This window comes from Ictidomys tridecemlineatus, unplaced genomic scaffold (assembly GCF_052094955.1).
Source record: "Ictidomys tridecemlineatus isolate mIctTri1 unplaced genomic scaffold, mIctTri1.hap1 Scaffold_701, whole genome shotgun sequence".
Classification (NCBI taxonomy): Eukaryota; Metazoa; Chordata; class Mammalia; order Rodentia; family Sciuridae; genus Ictidomys; species Ictidomys tridecemlineatus.
Genome location: NW_027524993.1, coordinates 97,814 through 120,856, shown reverse-complemented (window position 1 = coordinate 120,856; position 23,043 = coordinate 97,814). Strand labels below are relative to the sequence as shown.

Here is a 23,043-nt window from a genome sequence, read left to right as displayed (position 1 = left end):
TTTCCAAGGAATCTCCATACTGATTTCCAAATTTGCTGGACCAATTTGCAGTCCTACCAGCAGTGTATGAGTGTACCTTTCCCCCACATCCTTGCCAACACTTATTGTTGTTTGTCTTCATAATATCTGCCCTTCTGACTGGAGTGAGATGGTATCTTAGAGTGGTTTTAATTTGAATTTCTCTGATTGCAAGAGATGATGAACATTTTTTTTATATAATTGTTGATTGATTGTATATCCTCTTCTCAGAACTGTTTTTTCAGGTTCTTGGCCCATTTATTGATTGGATTATTTTTTGGTGTTAAGACATTTGAGTTCTTTATATACCCTAGATATTAGTGCTCTATCTGATGTATGAGGGATAAAAAATTACTCCCAGAAAGTAGGCTCTCTATTCTATTGGTTTTTTCTTTTGATAAAAATCTTTAGTTTCAAACCATCCCATGTGTTGATTCTTGGTTTTAATTCCTGTGCTATAGGAGTGCTCTTAAGGAAGTTGTAGCCTAATCCCACATGATGGAGATAAGGCCTATTTTATCTTCTATTTGGAGAGTCTCTGGTTTAATTCCTAGATCCTTGATCCATGTTGAGATAACTTTCATGCATGGTGAGAGAGAGGGATTCAATTTTATTTTGCTGCATATTGATTTTCAGTTTTCCCAGAACCATTTGTTGAAGATGCTCTCTTTTTTCCAGTGCATATTTTTAGCACCTTTGTCTAATATAAGATAATTGTGGTTTTGTGGGTTGGTCTGTGTGTCCTCTACTCTGGGCTATTGGTCTACCAGCCTTTTTTGATGCCAGAAACACGCTGTTTTTTTTTTTTTACTGTGGCGCTGTACTATAGTTTAAGGTCTGGTATAGCAATGCTACCTGCCTCCCTTTTCCTGCTAAATATTGCTTTAGCTCTTCTGAGTCTCTTATTTTTCCAGATAAATTTCATGATTGCTTTTCTATTTCTATGAGGAATGCCATTGGGATTTTGATCAGAATTGCATTAAATCTGTAGAGTGCTTTTGGTAGTAGGGCCATTTTGATAATATTAATTCTGCCTATTCAAGTTCAAGTTAAATCTTTCCATCTTCTAAGGTATTTGATTTCTCTTTAGTGTTTCATAGTTTTCATTGTATAGATCCTTTACCTCTGTTGATTCCCAAGTATCTTTTTTTATGGAGGATATTGTGAAAGGGTAGTTTTTCTCATTTCTCTCTCAGAGGATTTGTCACTGATACACAGAAATTCCTTTGATTTACAGGTGTTGATTTTATATCCTGCTACTTTGCTGAATTCTAGTTCTAGAAGTTTTCTAGTGGAGCTTTTTGAGTCTTCTAGGTACAGAATCATATCATCAGCAAATAGTGCTAGTTTAAGTTCTTCTTTTCCTATACTTATTTGATCAATTTATTTCTTCTAATTGCTCTGGCCAGTGTTTCAAGAAGTATATTGAATAGAAGTGTGAGAGAGGGCATCCCTGTCTTGTTTCCAATTATAGAGGGAACGCCTTCAGTTTTTCTCCATTTAGAATGATGTTGGCCTGAGACTTGGCATAGAGAGCCTTTAAAATGTTGAGGGAAGTTCCTGTTATCCGTAGTTTTTCTAGTGTTTTGAACATGAAGGGATGCTGTATTTTGTCAAATGCTTTTTCTGCATTTGTTGAGATGATCATAAGGTTCTTATCTTTAAATCTGCTGGTGTGATGAATTACATTCATTCATTTCTGTATGTTGAACCAACCTTGCATCCCTGGGATGAATTGCACTTCATCATGATGAACCATCTTTTTGATATGTTTTTGTATTTGATTTGCCAGAATTTTACTCAGAATTTTTGCTTCTGCTTTTTAGAGGTATTGGTCTGAAGTACACTTTCTTTTCTGCGTTTGTCTGATTTTAGAATGAAGGAGATATTGGCCTTATAGAGTGAGTTTGGAAGTGCTCCCTCTTTTTATATTTCATAGAATAATTTGAGGAGTGTTGGTGTTAGTTCTTTTTTGAACGTCTTGTATGCATTGAGTCCTGAGCTTTATTTATTTATTTTTTGGTTGGTAGGCTTTTGATGGTGTCTTCTATTTCATTGCTTGAAAATAATCTGTTTAACTTACTCAGTTTGAGTAAGTCACATGATTCTAGACATTTGTTGATGACTTCAATATTTTCTGTTTTATTGCAGTACAAATTTTCAAAATAATTTCTAATTATCTTCTGTATTTCTCTAATATTCATGGTGATATTTCCTTTTTATCATGGATTTTGGTAATTGGAGTATTTCTCTCCTTCTTTACAGTAGCATGGATAAGGTTTTAACAAATGTATTTGTTTTTCAAAGAGCCAAGTTTTCATTTTGAAAATTTAAAAAAAAATTAAAAATATATGTCAGCACAATATATTACAATTCTTATTACACATATATAGCACACTTTTTCATATCTCTGTATATAAAGTATGTTGACATCAATTTGTGTTTGCATACGTGTACTTTGGTGGCATATAATAGACATCATTATCTATTGTTGCTAATCCCTTTCCCCTCCCTATTCCTCCCACCAAACTGTCCTAAATAGAATTAATCTATTCCTCCCATGCTCCCCCTCCCTACCCCACTATGAGTCAACCTCCTTATATCAGAGAAAACATTCAGCATTTGTTATTTTGGGTTTGGCTAACTTCATTTAGCATTATCTTCTCCAATGCCATCCATTTACCTGCAAATGCCATGATTTTATTTTCTTTTATTGCTGAGTAATATTCCATTGTGTACAAATGCCACGTTTTCTTTATCCATTCATCCACTGAAGGGCATCTATGTTGGCTCCAAAGTTTAACTCTTGTGAATTGTGCTGCTTAAAACATTGTGACTGTGTCCCTGTAGCATGCTGTTTTTAAGTCCTTTAGGTATAGACTGGGGAGTGGGATAGCTGGGTCAAATGGTGGTTTCATTCCCAGTCACTTTGTCAATTTTTATTTGCTTCTTTTGTTCCAATTTCATTGATCTCAGCTCTGATTTTAATTCTTTTCTGTCCTTTACTGCTTTTGGTGTTAATTAATTGTTTTTCCTAGGGCATTGAAATGTAATTTTAGGTCATTTATTTGACTTTCTCTTTTTTTTAAGGAATGAACTCCATACAATGAACTTTCCTCTTAGTAATGCCTTTATAGTGTCCCAGATATTTGGATATGTTGTATCTGTGTCCTCATTCACATCTAAGAAGTTTTAAATCTCCTCTTTGATATTTTCTGAAACTCATTGTTCATTCACTAGAATATTATTTAGTCTCCAGGTATAGGAGTAGCTTCTATTTTTATCATTGATTTCTAATTTCATTCCATTATGATCTGATAGAATGCAGGGTAGTATCTCCACTTTTCTGTATTGCTTATAGTTCCTTTTTGGCATGACATATGGTCTATTTTAGAGAAGGATCCATTTGCTGCTGAGAAGAAAGTGTCTTCGCCTGTTGAAGGATGAAATAGTCTATGTATGTCAGTTAAATCTAAGTTATTGATTGTATTATTGAGTTCTATAGTTTCTGTCTGGATATTGTTTGGAATATGTATTCAGTGGTAAAACAGGTGTGTGAAAGTAACCCAGAATTATTGTCTTGTGGTCTACTTGGCCCTTATACTTGAGAAGAGTCTGTTTGGACATAGATGCTCCATTGTTTTGGGGGTGTGTATATTTATAATTGTTCTGTCTTGTTGGTGTATGGTTCTTTTAAGCAGTATGTAGTGTCCTTCTTTATTTCTTTTGATTAACTTTCAGTTGAAGTCCACATTATGTGATATAAGAATGGAAACCCCTTCTTGCCTCCACATTCCATGTGAGTGGAAGTATGTGTTTTAATATTTATTTTTTGTATATGAACACAATACCTTTATTATTTAGTTTTATGTGGTGCTAACGATTAAATACAGGGCCTCACATGTGCTAGGCGAGTGCTCTACCACTGAGCCCCAGTCCTAGCCCCAGCCTGAGTGATATATTTTATTTTTAACCTGTCACCTTCAGTCTGTGGGTGTCTTTTCCTATGAGATGAGTCTCTTAGAGGCAGCATATTGTTGGTCTTTTTTATCCAATCTGCCTGTCTTTTGATTGCTGAGTTGGAACTAAACTTTCAGGGTTATTATGGAGACAAGATTTAAATTCCCAGTTATTTTTGTTTATTTTTGGTATTTAACTAAGTCAGTTTCTCTTTGATAGGTTTTTCCTTTAAAGTAAAACTACCCTTTTCTGATTTTTTATTGTTGTTCATTTCTTCCTCATGGAATGTTTGCCAAGGGTGTTCTGTAGTGCAGGTTTCTGGTTGTAAATTCTTTTAATTTTGTGTATGATGGAAGGATTTTATTTTGTCATAAAATAACATCTGAATCAAAATCTAATTGCTAATCAAAATTTAATTTTGCTGGGTATTATTCTTGGTTGGCATCCATTTCTTTTAGAGCTTGGTTTATATTGTTGCAGGATCTTGTAGATTTCATGGTCTCAGTTCAGAAATCAGAGATCCTAATTGGTTTTCCCCATATGTATATTGATTTTTTTTCTCTTGTGGCTTTTGAAATGCTCTGCTTCTCCTCTATGTTAGGTGTTTTCATTATCATTTGCGTTGGTGTAGACCTGTAGTGATCTTGTTCATTTGGTGTCCTATATGATCCTTGTATTTGATTTCCCAATTCACTCTACATGTTTGAAAATTTTTCTGGTATTATTTCATTGAATAGATTGTCCATTTTTGTAGTTTAGACCTCTATGCCTTCATCTATGCCAATAGTTGTTAAATTTGGTCTTTTCATATTATCTCACAATTCTTGAATCTTGTGCTCATGGTTTCTTACCATCTTCACTGAGGTCAACTTTATTTTTTCAAGATTATATATTTTGCCTTCAATGTCAGAGGTTTTATCTTCCATGTGATCTATTCTGTTGGAGATGCTTCCTATTGAGTTCTTAATTTGGTTTACTGTTTCTTTCATTTCAAGGATCTCTTTTTTGTGGTTTTTTTTTTTCAAAATCTCTATCTCTTTATTGAAGAAATCTTTTTCTTTCTGTATTTCCTTATGTAGCTCTTTATCAAAATGATCCTTTGCTGCCTGTATTTTCTCTCATATCATCTTTTAATTCACAGAAAATTATGTACCTTCTCCCATTTATCCTGCTATTCTGACCATGGATTCTAATAATGTAGCATCTTTGTTTGGGGTACATTCTTTCTTGGTTTCTCATGTTGTTCATGCATCTTCCCTTCCAGCTCTGTGTTTTTAAGATATATAGCCATGTAGGCTTATAGTTTCCCCCAATGGGTTTCAATACCTTTCTTTTTTAAAAATTTATTTTTTTAAATACATGACAACAGTGGAATGCATTAAAATTCTTATTACATACATAGAGCTCAATTTTTCGTATCTCTGTACAGAAAGTATATTCATGCCAATTTATGCCATTATATATGTACTCATTTCTTTCTGCAATACAATCTTAATACCCATATATATCACAATTTTTCATATCTCTGGTTCTATATAAGGTATATTGGCACCAATTTGGGTCTTCATACATGTACTTTGGATAACGGTGTCATCACATTCCACAATCACTGCTAATCCCCTGCCTCATCCCGTCCCCTCAAACCTCACTGCCCTATGTAGAATTCATCTATTCCTCCTATGATCCCCCTCCCTTCCCCACTATAGTCAGCCTCTTTATATCAGAGAAACCATTGAACATTTATTTTTTGGGTTTGCCTAACTTCACTTCTCCAATACCATCCATTTACTTGCAATTGCTGTGATTTTATTACTGCTGAGTAAAATTGCATTGTATATATATGCCCCATATTTTTATCCATTCATCCACTGAAGGGCATCTGGGTTGGCTCCACAGTTTGCTATTCTGAATTGTGCTGCTATAAACATCGACATGGCTATGACCCTACAGTATGCTGTTTTCAAGTCCTTTGTGAATAGTGCGAGAAGAGGAATAGCTGGGTGAAATGTTTTTTTTTTTTATTGTTGGTTATTCAAAACATTACATAGTTCTTGATATATCATATTTTACACTTTGATTCAAGTGGGTTATGAACTCCTATTTTTACCCGGTGTACAGATTGCAGAATCATATCAGTTACACTTCCATTGATTTACATATTGACATAAATGTCTGTTGTATTCTGCTGCCTTTTCTATCCTCTACTATCTTCCCTCCCCTCCCCTCCCCTTCCCTCCCCTCTTCTCTCTCTACTACCTCTACTGTAATTAATTCCTCCCCCTTGTATTATTTTTCCCTTTCCCCTCACTTCCTCTTGTATGTAATTTTGTATAACCCTGAGGGTCTCCTTCCATTTCCATTAAATTTCCCTTCTCTCTCCCTTTCCCTCCCACCTCTCATCCTTGTTTAATGTTGGTCTTCTTCTCGTGCTCTTCTTCCCTAGTCTGTTCTTAGTTACTCTCCTTATATCAAAGAAGACATTTGTCATTTGTTTTTTAGGGCTTGGCTAGCTTCACTTAGCATAATCTGCTCTAATGCCATCAATTTCCCTCCAAATTCTATGATTTTGTCTATTTTTAATGCAGAGTAATACTCCATTGTGTATAAATGCCACATTTTTTTATCCATTCGTCTATTGAAGGGCATCTAGGTTGGTTCCACAGTCTTGCTATTGTGAATTGTGCTGCTATGAACATTGATGTAGCAGTGTCCCTGTAGCATGCTCTTTTTAGGTCTTTAGGGAATAGACCGAGAAGGGGAATAGCTGGGTCAAATGGTGGTTCCATTTTCAGCTTTCCAAGAAATCTCCATACTGCTTTCCAAATTGGCTGCACCAATTTGCAGTCACACCAACAATGTAAAAGTGTACCCTTTTCCCCACATCCTGGCCAGCACTTGTTGTTGTTTGTCTTCATAATGGCTGCCAATCTTACTGGAGTGAGATGGTATCTTAGGGTGGTTTTGATTTGCATTTCTCTGACTTCTATCGATGGTGAGCATTTTTCCATGTACTTGTTGATTGATTGTGTGTCCTCCTCTGAGAAGTGTCTGTTCAGGTCCTTGGCCCATTTGTTGATTGGGTTATTTGTTATCTTATTGTCTAATTTTTTGAGTTCTTTATATACTCTCCATATTAGGGCTCTATCTGAAGTGTGAGGAGTAAAGATTTGTTCCCATGATGTAAGCTCCATATTTACCTCTCTTATTGTTTCTCTTGCTGAGAAAAAAACTTTTTAGTTTGAGTCCCATTTGTTGATTCTAGATGTTAACTCTTGTGCTATGGGTGTTCTATTGAGGAATTTGGAGCCCGACCCCACAGTATGTAGGACGTAGCCAACTTTTTCTTCTATCAGATCTTGGATTGCTGTTATCCATCAGAAAAGACAATAAAGTTAAGAGAGATGACATGTCCTACTGGGGAAGCCACAGTTCTGTGTTCTCCAGTGAGAACTTCTTGCCTTTCTACAGTCATTAAAATTACAAATCTGCAGAGACAGAACTTAAACATATCTTTTCCAAAAAACTTACAAGTGTTTGTGCTCTGCTCAGCTTATTCAGGTGACAAAGTACCTCTGTGTCCTCAGATGCAGAGTTAGTGTGGATTCTAAAAAGGGCATTGGAGGAGGGAATTCAATCTACTAGTGAGCTTTTCCAATAGCTTCTTTGCTTCTCAAAGAAACAAACATCTTTAGAAGACAATATCCTCATTACACCATACATAACATGGTCCTCTGAACTCATTAGAAATGTCTACCTTGTGCACAATCACCTTATGAGAATGTCTCTTACAAGTGAAATTTGGCAGAAATTCCAGATGCAGATTAGTCTGCATCTGGAATTTCTGCCAAATTTCACATTCACTGATGGCAGAAGAGTTAGGAGTTGGGCTTTTATTCATTGCTTACATTATGGTATATATCCTTAACTTCACTCTGATATAAAATATATATATATATATATATATATATATATATATATATATATATACTTTTTTTGGACTTATGTATTTTCCTCTGAATTAGATAATGGAAAGTATCTTATTACGTAATTAAATTCACTCTCCTAAATCACAGTCAGTTCTACTAACTCTTAATTCATATTAAAAACTGAATAATGGTTTGGTCCATGTTCTATTGATCTAACAATTTTTATTTCAGGAGCCATTGACATTCGGGGATGTGTCTATTGATTTCTCTAAGGAGGAATGGGAATGCCTGGATCCTGCTCAGCAGAATTTATATAGAGAAGTGATGTTGGAGAACTACAGCAACCTAGTCTTCGTGGGTGAGCATAAGTTTCCTTCAAAATTCCTAATTATCACTATTTAGTTTTCTTCCCTTGAAGTATATCTTTGGGACCTTCTCCACAAGAATGTGTGGCAGATTTATGCTTTCAATAAAGAAGATGGGGTAGTTCTTGGTACTGACAAGATAATGTTAATGATGTTTATTTTCACCCTTAATGATTTCCTTTGGTGGCATGATATATATTTTTCACTTGACATATGGTTGACTTAGAGGAATGCACTGATGTCAAATACTGTGGCCCACATATTGCACAGGACATAGTTGAGGTAAAAGAGGAAGCCTAAATTTGAAAAGGTTCATTGAGACATTATTCAGCAGAAAATATTTTTGAGAAGCTTTGAATTCTTTCTCTTGTTATTATAAAAAAAGTGTCCTGTGTTTTGTGCTTTAAAATTATGTAGTATCCTGCTTTTCCTCCATACATTCAAATTAACAACAAAACACTCCCCTTGCCTTGTGTCAATATTATCTGACAGCTCTTCCATAATTTAAAAAATATTTTTAGTTGTTAGTGAATTTCCTATTTATCCATATATGGTGCTGAGAATTGAACCCAGGGCCTCACACATGCTAGGCAAACTCTCTAACACTACTCTAAAACTCCAGCCCTTCTTTCATTATTTTCAGAAAAGTTTTGCACATTTCTGGAGACATCTAGGTCCACACATTGTAATACATTACTATCATAAGTCAGTTTCTCTTATCTTATTAATACATTTTCTCATTAAAATTTCCTTATCAGTGTTCTTTCTGATATGTGTAATGGATTTTCTGTGAAATATCTTCCATGGAATGAATGTCAAGTTGGACAAAGACTGCTGTTTTGAGAGATGGTGTAAGTTTAATTTGAGTGAGAGGATTTGTAAAATAATACATCTGTGGATATGTACAATTTAGTTGTTTTTTTTCTCTTTTTTTAAATTGTGTACAGTAGGTTCCATGTTATAGACTGGCTTTCCTCATATCAGTTAATTGCTTCACAAACTAAGATATCTCTGATTCTTGTTTGTATTGCCAAAAATATTATATGTGCTTTTGCTTGTATAAATATTAAGCCTCTTTTGTTCATGACTTTTGTATTTTATCTTGATTGGCTTTTCATTCTGCCCATGTACGTAGAAATTGAAATTTTCTATGTGTAATTCTATTGGGGATTGATGGCTGTGATACTCTCATGCGGATTATACCCCGAGCTCCTTTTCACTCATATTTGGAGAGAGGTTCTCTTTAAGTTATTGAGGATGTCTTTAATTTGCAATTCGCCTGCCTCAGACTTCCTAGTAGCTGAGATTACATGCATGCTCATCATTTGTATATTGATGAGCTTGTTCTTATTTATAGGATAAAGACCACATTATTTTAAATGTAGCTTTGAGAAATGTTGCAATTCTCTTTATCTATTAATTTTCAGTGTAATCAAAACCACAAAGTAAAACTTACTGTCTCAAAATTGTAAATATAGGGTTCAGTAACATTAATTCAAATTGTTATGCAATATATCTCTACAAAGTTTACATCTCAAAAAAAAATGCCTAGAAAGCAAGGACTCATTTCTGTCTCCTCATCACATAACTATTCTCTTTTGTTCAGAAAGCTTCTTTTTTAGTTTAGAGATGTCATGTTCATAAAATTCTGAAGTATTCTTTCTATGACATTTCAGTTAACCTAGTGTACATACATTTTGTAAAATATATAATTAGAATAAATTCTTTGACTTCAAAGTTCTGTAGTTTCTATATTCCAATATGGCTCATCGTTCTTTTCAAGGGATATTTGGTTTGCGTTCACCATGATGGCTCTGTTGAATAACAATGTAACAACACTGGTGTGCAATGTTTTTAATTTGCTATTGATATGAGGGCTTATTGCCACACTCACTGAGAACTCCATCTACCTGACTCTATGTTTGCATTTACAATTGAATGCTGTAATTTTAATATATTTTTTTTAGCACTGAAATAGTCTTACTTGAATTTTGGGGGATATTCATACAATTTAAAGGATTGATTTTTCTGCAAAAAAATTATCTATGGGAGGTTGATGAATACTACATGGAGCCTCTAGTTAACTTTAAGTAGTATAAACATCTTTAAATTTAATCTTTCAATTTTGAACAACAGCATGCAAAAGGGTGTTCCATTTAGTGACACATATTTAGGGATTTTTGAAAATCCCTACCACTTTTGACTTCAAATATTTATTCCATGTTGGTTACAAAATAACTATCACTTAAATATTTATTAACCTTTGTTTTAATATATAAAATTGATCTAACCAGCATAATATCCCACTTGTGATTAAGAACAGGGATTCTATAAGTCTATAGTAGTTTCAAAATATTTTCAAAGTCTTATGCTTTGCAATTACCATTTTACTTCACTGTATTTTCCTTTTCCATAAGTGGGGATTGATGACTCTTAGTATGACAGTGATTCTTTGTTTTCATTCAACCCTCTCAGTGTTTTCTTTGTGTGTTTGGGAAGTATGAAGAATGTAGAGAATGTATTTACTCTTAATTCAGAACCTAGGGAAAGGGTCCTTTTCTCTCTTTTGCCTCTTTTCAAAGTTTTTTTTTTTTTAATTTAAACCGTCTTCTATGTCCTATAACTGTCTTAAATTATGTTTTGTGTAATATAATTTAGACAACCCAGGTTTTGTTTGATCACTTTTGTATGTGTTATTAGTATATCCTTTTGCTTTCAGTATGTGTGTGTTCTGAGATTTAGAGTATCCTGTGGAGTACCTACAATTGCAATATTTAGAGTTAATTCAGATATACAAGTTTTGTTTTGATCAGAATTTTGTAATCTTGCATTTGCCAATAAAAATCTCTAAAAATGAAGAATCTCCTACTCATACTTTGTATGAGTATCAACTTGACTTCACTTTATTAAAAAACTGAATATATTTATGGGTCTTTTTAAAATGTTATTATTGTCACAGTTATATATGCCTATTAACAGTATTGTTGTTATGCGTTTTTCTTTCAAATTCTATTGCAAAATTACATGTTTGGAGACCTGTCATTACAATAAAATAGAATTGTTTTTGCCAAGAAATCTTTAAAATTTCATATGACTTATGATGCTGTGCTCTTACATTTTATTATGAAGGATTACCTTTAGTACATTTTGGAGAACAGATCCAGTGTTGATTAATAGTGTGTGTATTTTTATATGTTTAAAGTCCTCATTTTCCTTCTCTTTGGAAAGGTAGTAGCTGTAAATATAATTTCTTTTTGATAATTTTATTCTTTTATCCCTTGAATATAGATAGACTCGAATTTTTTCCTGTGTTGTGAGGATTCAACTAAGGATTTCACAATTATATGGTTACACATTTCTAGGTGACCCATCTTTTTCTATTGGATGCTCTCAGTATTCTGAGTTTTAAACTTGGATTAAAACCTACTTTGAGTCTTTACAACTTGGAGAAAACTGAGCTGCTTGGATGTTTCATATTTTCTATTTACTGAGATGTGTTTATTAGTACTGGAAAGAGAAATAAAGGGCGATTTAGCACTTTGCATTTTTTACTTTGGCCTTCAAATTTTGATGCTCTAGCTCAACCTCCTATGTTGCTATTTACAACCACCCCTGACTCTTTCAGACCTTTTCTAAAGAAAGTCTTTCAACATACATTTTCTGCTTATTACTATTAACAATTCTTGACTAATTTTTATTCTTTTTTTTTTGTGTGTGTTGGTTTAGTTCAGTAAACTTCTTTTAAATAATAATTAACTATTTCCTTTGAGTGATTCATAACTTTGCTTACAGTTAATTTAGCCATGATTTTTTTCTGTTGGTAAGCAGGAACCCCTTTTTGAACAGTCACCAAATATTCACGTTTCATATTTTTATCTCTAATGAAACAGAAGTAAGTTGGTAGATTTTTAAAATATATTCTAAAGGAGGAAAATCTTTGTGTAACACAATGTATTTTTCTCTGCTATATTACTCTCCATAATAATGTACTCATCTTGGATACTGTGAACACAAAGATGATTAGGAAAATCTTCAAAGTAATTTTCTGTGTGTATTTTTATTTGATTTATATATTTCTACAGTAATGATGGACTTGGATTTAATAATACACTCCCTTGCTTATGTTATTTTTAGCTGTGATTTCATAGGTTTGAAAAATATAGTCAGCCCAGTACACTAAGTAAACATGTTTATTATTTATATTTATTACAGCCATGACTTCTCATCATCCTCGACAAATTTTACCAGAGCAGGGAATAAAAGAGAGAGAGGGAAGATATGGAAAGTGTGACTTTGACTATATACAACCACGAAAAGAATGGGAAAATATAGGTGAGAGTAAAGTTCAAAAATTGTATTATAATAGAGAAAATCAATCAGTAGTCCCTATTTATGATAAAAATTTTATGGTCAAAAGACACCAGAAAAAATTAATATCTGAAACAAAAATTCAATGTATTCCAATTATTTTGAGGAGTTTTATATGTATTTTAAAAATAAATCCATAGCCATTTTTGAACTGAAAGGCAATGTGGAAAATTTGAAATCTAGTCCATGCATCAGTTTTTAACTTGGCCAATTATAAAAGTAGCACTGAGTTAAAATTCCAGTCAAACATTTGCACAGAAAAGATACTTCTAAATATGAACCTTTTGGGAGTTTCTTTATAAAATGTTCATTTTTCTGAAACAAAAAATGAATTTCTCTTTGTGCCCAAATGGAAAAAATATTAAAAATTGTAGAAAAATTTCTAATTCCCCACTATTGCTCAATGACAATTCTGATACAGATTTCTGGAAAGTGCACTATATAGATAATGGTAGAAGTAACACAATAAGCCATGTATCTACCCTGAGTAATTACCAGTATATTTACATTGGTGATAAAAATTATGAATATAGAAAAATCCTAGTTCTTTTCTAAAGAAAATTTACCATGATGAAAAAATGTAGGAAAGTTTTGCTTCAGCGATCAAAAACTAGTATTCATTAAAATATTCTTAGCCAAGACAAAACCTGCAAGTGTAAGATATGTGAAAGGGCTCTTAACCACAGTGCAGAGCTTGCTTAATATAAGAGAATTTATAGAGAAAGAGAGCCCGATAATTATAGAAGATATTGAGCAGGCAAATGCTTTGATATATTTTTTAAACACAGCAGATAGTATGACAGTGATAAATTCTACAAATTTAAAGAATGTGAAAAAACTTTTAGTGAAAATTTACAACTTGTTAAGTATCAGATTATTTATACTGTAAATGTAAAAAGTGTGGGAAAGACTTAAAAAGGTTTTCAACCCTTACTCAACACCAAAATATTTATTCTGCAGAGAATACCTACCAATGTGAAGAATGCAACGCATGCAAAAACCGTACTCAAAATCACAGTGTTTATACAGGATATATGCCATGCAAATGCAAAGAATGTGACAAAACTTCTAATAAAAGCTCCAATCTTATTTGTCACCAGTGGACAAACCCTGGAGTTATGCCCTACATATGTAAACAATTTTGCAAAGGTTTCAGCCAAAAACAAAGCCTTAAAAATTACCAGAGAATTCATACTGGAGAGAAGCCCTTCAAATGTAAAATGTGTGGCAAAAGTTTTAATATAATCTCGCATCTTGATCGCCACAACAGGATTCATACTGGAGAGAAGCCCTACAAATGTAAATTGTGTGGCAAAAGTTTTAGTCAAAAATCATCACTTACACATCACCAGCGAATCCACACTGGAGAGAAGCCCTACAAGTGTATAGAGTGTGGCAAAGCTTTTAATAGCATCTCACATCTCTATTGCCACAACAGGATTCATACTGGAGAGAAGCCCTACAAATGTAAAATATGTGGCAAGAGGTTCAGTCACATATCATCACTTACGCAGCACGAGCGAATTCACACTGGAGAGAAGCCCTACAAATGTAAAGTGTGTGGCAAAACTTTTAATACAAACTCACATCTCTATTGCCACAACAGGATTCATACTGGAGAGAAGCCCTACAAATGTACAATGTGTGGCAAGAGTTTCAGTCAAAAATCATCACTTACTCAGCACCAGCGAATCCACACTGGAGAGAAGCCCTACAAATGTAAAGTGTGTGGAAAAAGTTTTAGTACAAAATCACATCTCCATTACCACAACACAATTCATACTGGAGAGAAGCCCTACAAATGTACAGTGTGTGGCAAGAGTTTCAGTCAAAAATCATCACTTACTCAGCACCAGCGAATCCACACTGGAGAGAAGCCCTACAAGTGTAAAGAGTGTGGCAAGAATTTTAATCACATATCATCACTTACTCAGCACCAGCGAATCCACACTGGAGAGAAGCCCTACAAATGTAAAAAATGTGGCAAAAGTTTTAATAAAAAAATAGTACTTACTCGGCACCTGAGAATCCACACTGGAGAGAAGCCCTACAAATATAGAGAATGTGGCAAAGATTTTAATCGACAATCATCACTTACTCGACACCAGAGAACCCATACTAGAGAGAAATCCTATAAATGTGAAGAATGGCAAAGCTTTTAATATTGAAGATCACATCTTACTAAACATTATAGATTTTATACTGGAGAGAAGTTTTACAATGAAAACATTGCATCAGTGTCTTTGAGGATGAGTCAACCCTTATTTCACAGTAGTTCAACACTATTTCACACCAGAGACATGATAGCACAGAAATGATATAAATGTAAAATAGGTGACAGAGTCTCCAAAAGTTGTTCACATTCTACTCAGCAACTCAGCATTCATATGAGTGAGAGAACATGAGGAAAAATTTTTGCAAAGCTTTTGGCCATTGATCAAACATTTTTAAAACACTGGAGGATTTATAGCATATGGAAACCCAAAGAATGTGTCCAAGACTGTATTCAAATTTCCAACATTTTTAAATTTCTGACCTCATATCTGTAGCAAATGTGGAGTAGCATTTTTCCAAAGTGTGTACCTTAGATAAGAGCAAAATATTTACAAAAACAGCTTGACAAATATAAAGATTGTAGTAAGTTTCATATCTATAGCCCATCCCTTGAAGTATTTGGGACCTAGGTGGAAAAAAGAATCATTTAAATGTAGAAAATGGGTAATTGCTTTTGAAATTTGCTGAAAATTTTCTAGCATCTTTAGCTGATATTGTAGAAATAAGGAAATACAAGTATAGAATTGTGCATCCCTAAAAGGATATAATTTTAGTATAAATCAACAATTAGTAAAGAGTCTCATTTTTCACAACTGGAGAAATAATAATTCTCAGAGTTGATTATTTCAGAAGTTTCTTAAGATTTATATGAAATTTAAAATTTAAAATTTTCAGAGCCCCTTAAACTTAGGGGCACTTAATCAGAAAACCACATCCTCTGATTTTTTTCTTTTTTATTTAGAGATAGGGTTTGCTAAGTTGCATAGGTCCTCACTAATTATGGAGCTTGACTTTGAACTTGCAAACTTCTCACATCCCTAGGGTCGCAGCATGGTCCACCATGCCAGTTTTACAGAGCGTTTTTACTTATATTTCATTACAGATGCAATTTGTTGCTAAATAAACTGTGAATTTCTTAATGTTAACCTTGTCATGCATTTAATGATGTTATTAGGTCACACATCTCCCACGATTCACTTTGCTAATGAATCGATGCAATAGTAAAACATTCTATTGGGTAAATAATGCTATAACGTCTCCATTAATTATTTCATATGTTTAATCAAGTATTATTTGGAGAATATTATTCATGTAAATTATATACTCTCTTGTTTGTAATTATGGGAAAATTAAGAGAGTTATAGGAAAGACCTAGGGATACTAAAATAATGCCCAGATATCCCTAGTTTGAATTATGAGTTTAACATTTCACCTTATAGAGTAGCAGTACACCCTAAGGGATCTAAACTCCAGAGAGTTATACAAGCTCCCAATCAGGGAGAGGAGAAAGACCCAAGAGACTAAGAGCCAATGTGCGTAGTGCGTATTCAGGCAATAAAGGAGGATTGCTGAAGGGGGAAATAGTCTTACTGTTTCCTGGGGAATCTACATGGTCCATAGGCCCATTCTGACTCTTGGACTGAAGAAACTATGCAGTTCCTCATGAATTCTATGACGTTCATCACTGAGGTGACTATGCTCACCTCTAGTGTAGGAAAAATATCACAATTTGGGACCACTTCTTTAGTTAAATTTTCTACTGGGTGTCCAAAACTAGAAACATGTAAAACGATGACTGTAAAAAAAAAAAAAAAAGACATACTGTAGGAGCATTTGTGACCGCACATTCTTTATTTCATTATGTATTTTGATTTTGTAGACCTTTTGGTTCTACTTAATAATTCAGAATATAATGTTTGTTATACTTATTGAATTATATGATAGATAGCATTTGTCATGGTCTCCCAGAACCCTCTGCAACCCAGTAATTATAAGATACTATAAACTAACGATGTCCCTCCTCAGATCTTGTAGCTCCAAGAGCCCATGACACCACAGAGAGAGAAACACAATTTTGATTGAAATAAACCTTAGACTCTCATCTACAAGTCCTGTTCAAAAAGTAAAAACACAATATTCTCTTCATATGTGAGCCTTTTGGGTCAACAAAACACCACCCACCAACATTTCATTTAACTTTATTTGGGAAAATAACTATTAAAATATAATGATAAGTTCTAGGAGAATAATATTCACAACATTCTTTATTCCAAAGGGTAAATCTCTAGGTTTCATGCTTATCTCCACATTATTTTATGCAGAAAACTGGCTTTATTTTACATATAAGAGTTTAAACTCTTTATAAAGCCAGGAGGGAAGATTCAGTCCTAGAGGTCAAAGGAAAATACTAAAGATCTTCCCTTTTCTTGTTTGAATAATGTCTGAAGTCCTTGATGAAACAGATAAAGAATGCTGATTTCTCAATGCATCTGGCTAGGTGGCTCACTCATTGGAATCCTAATTTATTTAGTCATCTCAAGGCTATCACTGGCTCCTCTAGGATCTGATCTGTTCTTGGGAGGACTTAGTGTTCTTCAGGGGATCACCAGGTCATGCAAGATGATGGAATGAAGTTTTCTTTGTTGTAACTTGTATTTATTTGGCCTCACTTTCAATACAAGTTAGAACAAGACTTCAGACTCTGACCTGTGGAGAGGATGCTCTGCCCAGCACTTCCCAGTCAAGACCCTGAAAAGCTCTTTGGGATTCCCCAGTACATAGGTTCAGTGTTGGGGTTTTCCTAGTCTGGGAAAACAGTTGCCTTTGTCTTTCACTTTTTCTTTCTCTCTTGCTTTCATAGTATTACTCAAGGAAACACTGTCTTGTGTGATGAGTGTGTCTTTCTAATCTATTGAATCTGACCTGCCAAGTTGACCAGCTGCCCACATACTGAATGTCACAAACACATGTATGTGTTATCTAATCAGTAACTAGCATATCTTTCAACTGCATAATTTTTTATTGCATGGGGGAGGAAATTGAGAATGCTTTCTTTGAGTGCCCACAGCACTATTCATAGTATTCATAACACTGCTATGTAATGTTTCCTCTCTGCTCAACTTGTAGGTATTGTTTTTGTGCTGCTTTGTAAAACAAATAGAAAAGAGTTGTAAACCAAAAATTTTGTGATAAATGATAGTTGCGCAGACTGACTTGGGCAATTCTATTTACATTGTTGTTTTGTAGGGGCTCAAGTTACTCTTTTATACTTTTACTGAACCTTAATGACATTACCATTCATTGAAAAGTTTTTAACTCACAAATCTTCTCGGTATACAAATTTTCCCTTGTCATTTTTTAAATTTCTTACTCTTTTTAGGTATATATGATAGTAGAGCAAATTTTGACATATTATACATGGAGTAAAACTCATTTTAGTTAGCATTTCATTCTTGAGGTGTACATGGTATGGACCTTCCCTGGTGGTGTATTAATATATAAACATTGAAAAGTTGTGTCTGATTCATTCTACTGTCATTTGTACTCCTATTTCCCTTTTCTTTTCTTCAATCCAACTTTGTCTAATCCACTGAATTTCTATTCTCTCCCCCTCCCTAGTTGAGTGCTTTAGCATCTCTATATATTATGTATTATATGTAATGTCTGTTTCATTCTACTATCATTTCTATCCCCATAATCCCTGCCCTCTCTGCAATCATCTCTACTTAATCTATATAACTATTTTTCCCCACCCCCATTGTGAATTAGTATACACTTATTGGAGAGAACATTTGGCCTTTGTGTTTCTGTGTGTCTGGGGGGGGGGAGGTCGGGCTGGGGCTTATTTCACTTAGCATGATATTCTTCAACTCTCTCCTTTTACCACCAAATGGCATAGTTTCATTCATCTTTAAAGCTAAGTAATATTCCATTGGTACGGAAAATTATATATATATATCACATTTTATTGATCCATTTATCTGTTGAAGGAAACATAGGTTGGTTCTATGGTTTATCTATTGTGAATTGTGCTGCTGTAAACATTGGTGCAGCTGTTTCCCTCTAGTATGCTGCTTTTAAGTCCTTTGGGTATAGTCAAAAGAGAGGGATAGCTGGGTCAAATGATGGTTCCATTCTGGATTTTCAAGGCGTCTCCATACTGCTTTCCATGGTGGTTGCACCAATTTGGAGTCAATCTCATGAGCAATGTGTGAGTGGTCCTTTTTCCCCACAACCTCACCAACATTTATTGTTGCCTGTATTATTAATGATTGCCATTCTGACTGATGTGAGATAAAATCTTAAAGTAATTTCGATTTACATTTTCCTACTTGCTAGATAGGTGGAATGTTTTTTCATATATTTGCTAATGGCTTATATTTCTTCTGTGAAATTGTCTGTTCAGTTACTGAGTCCATTTGTTAATTGGTTATTGTTGTTGTTGTTTGTGTCAATTTTGAGTTCTTTATATACCCTAGACATTAGTGCTATTTCTGAATTACGTGTGGTAAAGATTTGTATAAAATCTGTAGCTTCTTTTTTCACATTATTGTTTCTTTTGCTGAAAAGCAGCTTTTTAGTTTGAATCTATCCCCTTTACTTATTCTTGATTTTTAATATTTGTGCTGTAGGGGTCTTGTTATGGAAGTCAGATTGTGGACCAACATTCACCTCAGATTTTTAAATGGTATCCCAAGTTCATGAATGTTTCAGTTTTATTGTTTCTTTTAAAACTACATGTTCTAAAGACTCATGAAATGATCTAGCTTCACATACATGATTTTCTGATGACTATTATTTTTCAATATGTAGCTTCAGCTTATTTAAAATATATATCTACTCTTTCAGACTTTAAATAAAGCACATACATGCCTTGTGCAGGAAATATTCCATCAGTAGATCAACATCAAATTTATAATATATATAAATATATATATAAAAGCCTGGATTCAAATGCATGCACATCCACCCCAGAGCTTGGTTCATAACACTTACCCTATACTAGTTCTATACTTTAGAACCTCCATAAAGGCTGTTATAAATCCAAAGCCTGAGACTCGCTCCCCAGACATTCTCCTTTTTTGGGGGGGTATGATGACAAAGATTGAACTCAGGGGCACTCAACCCCTGAACCACATCCCGATCCCTATTTTATATAGAGACAAGATATCACTGATCTGCTTAGTAAATTTTTTTCACTGAGGCTGGCTCATGACCCTCCTTCCTCAGCCTTGCAAGCTGCTGAGATTACAGGCAAATACCACCATGCCCAGCTCCCCAGAGAGCCTTCTTGAACTGGTTGGAACCCACTTGTTCAGTATTTTTGGCCTAATCATCACAAATAGCAATGAAATTATTTTTCTCTCTATGAAAAATCATGGCTACAAAGAGATAGGAGTGAACAACACCTAATTAACAGCATTTCCACATTACAACAATGGTGTGGTCTGCAATTCTCCACCTCTCTAAAGAGCTCTTCTTGGCTCCACACAGTAGGGAGTACTGGCCAACCCTGTGCCATGGCTCATTCAGAAGCCTCCCAGGAGATTAGTGTATATGAGGGACACTATTGTAGGTGGCATCTTGGTAATTAATGGGCTATGCCAGGGAGTAAGGTGGAGTTTAATTCACCAAAGGCACAAAACTTTCATGAGGCTGGTCCAGGATGGGAGCTGCATGAGAGGATACTTTTTCTCTGCCCTTGAAGTCTCTTTCCTAACTGTGCATGTGCTGAAATACTTGTTCAATGACTTGCAGCCTTTTCCTGTTTTATGTTTTGCTCTCATGTAGCTTTGGAGGTCTCATGTTTGGCAATTATTGTGATTTTCTTCTTCAGTTTTCCAACCTCCCTATCCCATCCATGTGAAATTTCTGTGAATATTAGTTTTCATTTTATATATTTTCATTTAGTCAAAGTTTTCATTACCTCTAGAAAAAAACAAATGTTTAATTCATTATCATGCTTGTACTTACCCTTCACATGTTGATAATGGCAGTGTTCAAGAACTATCTTCTGATTTCTACAACTGGAATATAAGTGGGTCTGCTTGAAATATCTGTCCTTTCTTTTGACTCCAGATAATGGGGATCCTTTTTAATATAGCATTTTAATGTTTTTATGCATACTTATATACAGTACCCAGGAGACTGAGCCTGTTTTTTACATGGTTTTCTCTCAGAGAAGGTGGAGTTGATCATGTAGGTTTTTTTAGAGTGGACTCCAGCTCAGACTCTGCCTCGGCTCTGACTAGATTCCATCTGCCTGTGATTTCTACAACATGTGACCTACAGCTCTTCCTCTTCTTTTCTTAATTTTAATTTTTCACTTAGAGCTTGAGCCACAGGACTGTCACTTTCGAAAGGATGACTTACAAAACCATCACTACCTCTAAGAAGGTGTGCTCCATGTGCAAACTAGGAACAGAGAGGCCCATCACACACTTCAGGGCTTCAGGAAAATTATGGGGGTGCCAGGAGTCCCTCACATCAAAGTAGAGGCATTATGAGTTGTGGGACAGGTTTGGACTAATTTGATTTTAGGACCAGAATTAGAGAAATTTAAGTTTTCTTATCAACATAAGAAAATTATCTAAGTCAAGATCCTTTTTCAGATGTGTCCAGGAAACTTTAAGGGTTTGAAGACCAGATCTCTTGGATTGCTGTTATCCATCAGAGAAGACAATAAAATTAAGAGAGATGACATGTCCCACTGGGGAAGCCACAGTTCTGTGTTCTCCAGTGGGAACTTCTTGCCTTTCTACAGACATTAAAATTACAAATCTGCAGAGACAGAACTTAAAAACATCCTTTTCATAAAACTTATAAGTGTTTGTGCTCTGCTCAGCTTTTTCAGGTGACAAAATACCTCTGTGTTGTCAGAAGCAGAGTTAGTGTGGATTCTAAAAAGGGTATTGAAGGAAGTAATTCAATCTACTAGTGAGGTTTCCAAGTAGCTTCTTTGCTTCTCAAAGAAGCAAACATTTTAGAAGACAATATCCTCATTGCACCATACAGAACATGGTCCTCTGAGCTCATTAGGACTGTTGGAGCCCAGAGGAACATGTTCTGTATGGAGTAATGAGGATATTGTCTTCTAAAAATGTTTGCTTCTTTGAGATCCTGCTAAAATGAATCAATTTTTCTTATAGGGAATGTCAGGTTTACTTCTCCATTTTTCAATTTAATAACTTAATGGGACATAACTTACATATGGTATGTCATGTAGAGATTTTAATCACTACTAATTTGTATACTTATACCAGGGAATTAATAAGTTTTAATATTTTGATTGATCATCTTTCTTTGGTCATCTTCATAACTCATAGAACAATTATTGTTTGAGTAATTGTACATTTTGAAATCTTTACATGGAAATGAGGTTCTATGTTCAAAACCTCATTTTATAAAATGGAATCTCACATGGTTAAGAACTTTCAGTTGGTAAATGTCAAACAAGAGACCGTGATCAAAAGGAAGTACATTAAGTCTTTTAGAAAATCAAATAAACTTGCTGGTAAGTTCCAATTCATGGTGGCAAATTATAGGCTTGTGAATATAATTCACAAAAATTTGGAAAAATATTTTTATGTATTAGTCCATTCTGTTTTAATCACTAAAAACCTTTTGAAATATCTAATAATGGAAATGTGTAAATTCAATTTTGCTTAGAGGAACATTCAGGACACTTGAAACCCATCCTGCCCTGGTAACTTTCAGATTTTTTTTCAAAATTCAATTTTTCATGTCATTAGCATGCACAGGTAAATATGACCCTAAGACACACAAAGCAAGATAAAGCAGGAAAGCTGAAAGCTGAACTTGACTCTTCCATCGCAACATCAGTCAGGGGAAAATGACTCTCCTGCAGGATCGTGAAGGTTTCCCAGAATCAGAGCTTGGGGTCTGCAGAAAAGTGCATGGGCTCTCTCATCCCTGAGTTGGTCCACAAAACAGAGTAGAGGAGAGTGTGGCTGTGGGGTCTCTAATCAAGTCCTCCAGAGACCAATCAGGAAGCAGGCCCGATTTTATTGTGCAGTTACCATGTATATGTACTCAGGCAGTGCCTAAGAAAAATACAGACAGCCACCAATGCAATGTGTGCTAACTGTCCTTGTTGTGAACAAAGAGTGGGTGTGCAACACATGGCCTCGTGCCCAGAGCTGTGCCAATGGGGTAAGCAGTTTGCCACTCACACGCCTAGCATGGGGCGTGGCCTGCCACGCAGACACCATTAACCTATGCCCTGTATGCCCACTCCATGCACTTGTGCCCACAGAGCAGCACCTCTGGGGCTTCTTCTTTCTTGACTTTAAAGAACAATTTCTTTTCTAGTGGCTTTTCTCAGGAAAAAT

At 34.7% G+C, this 23,043-nt stretch overlaps 1 protein-coding gene across 1 annotated transcript in view; it reads left to right on the top strand.

The window, feature by feature from the left end:
- LOC144374462 (uncharacterized) overlaps positions 1-14,704 on the top strand; it is a gene marked incomplete at its 3' end in the record, with an annotated part of 54,990 nt that extends 40,286 nt beyond the window's left edge. The window contains 1 exon segment of the mRNA XM_078037289.1: positions 13,824-14,704. Within this exon segment, the coding sequence (XP_077893415.1) occupies positions 13,824-14,704 (881 nt within the window).
- Positions 14,705-23,043: the final 8,339 nt, after the last annotated feature.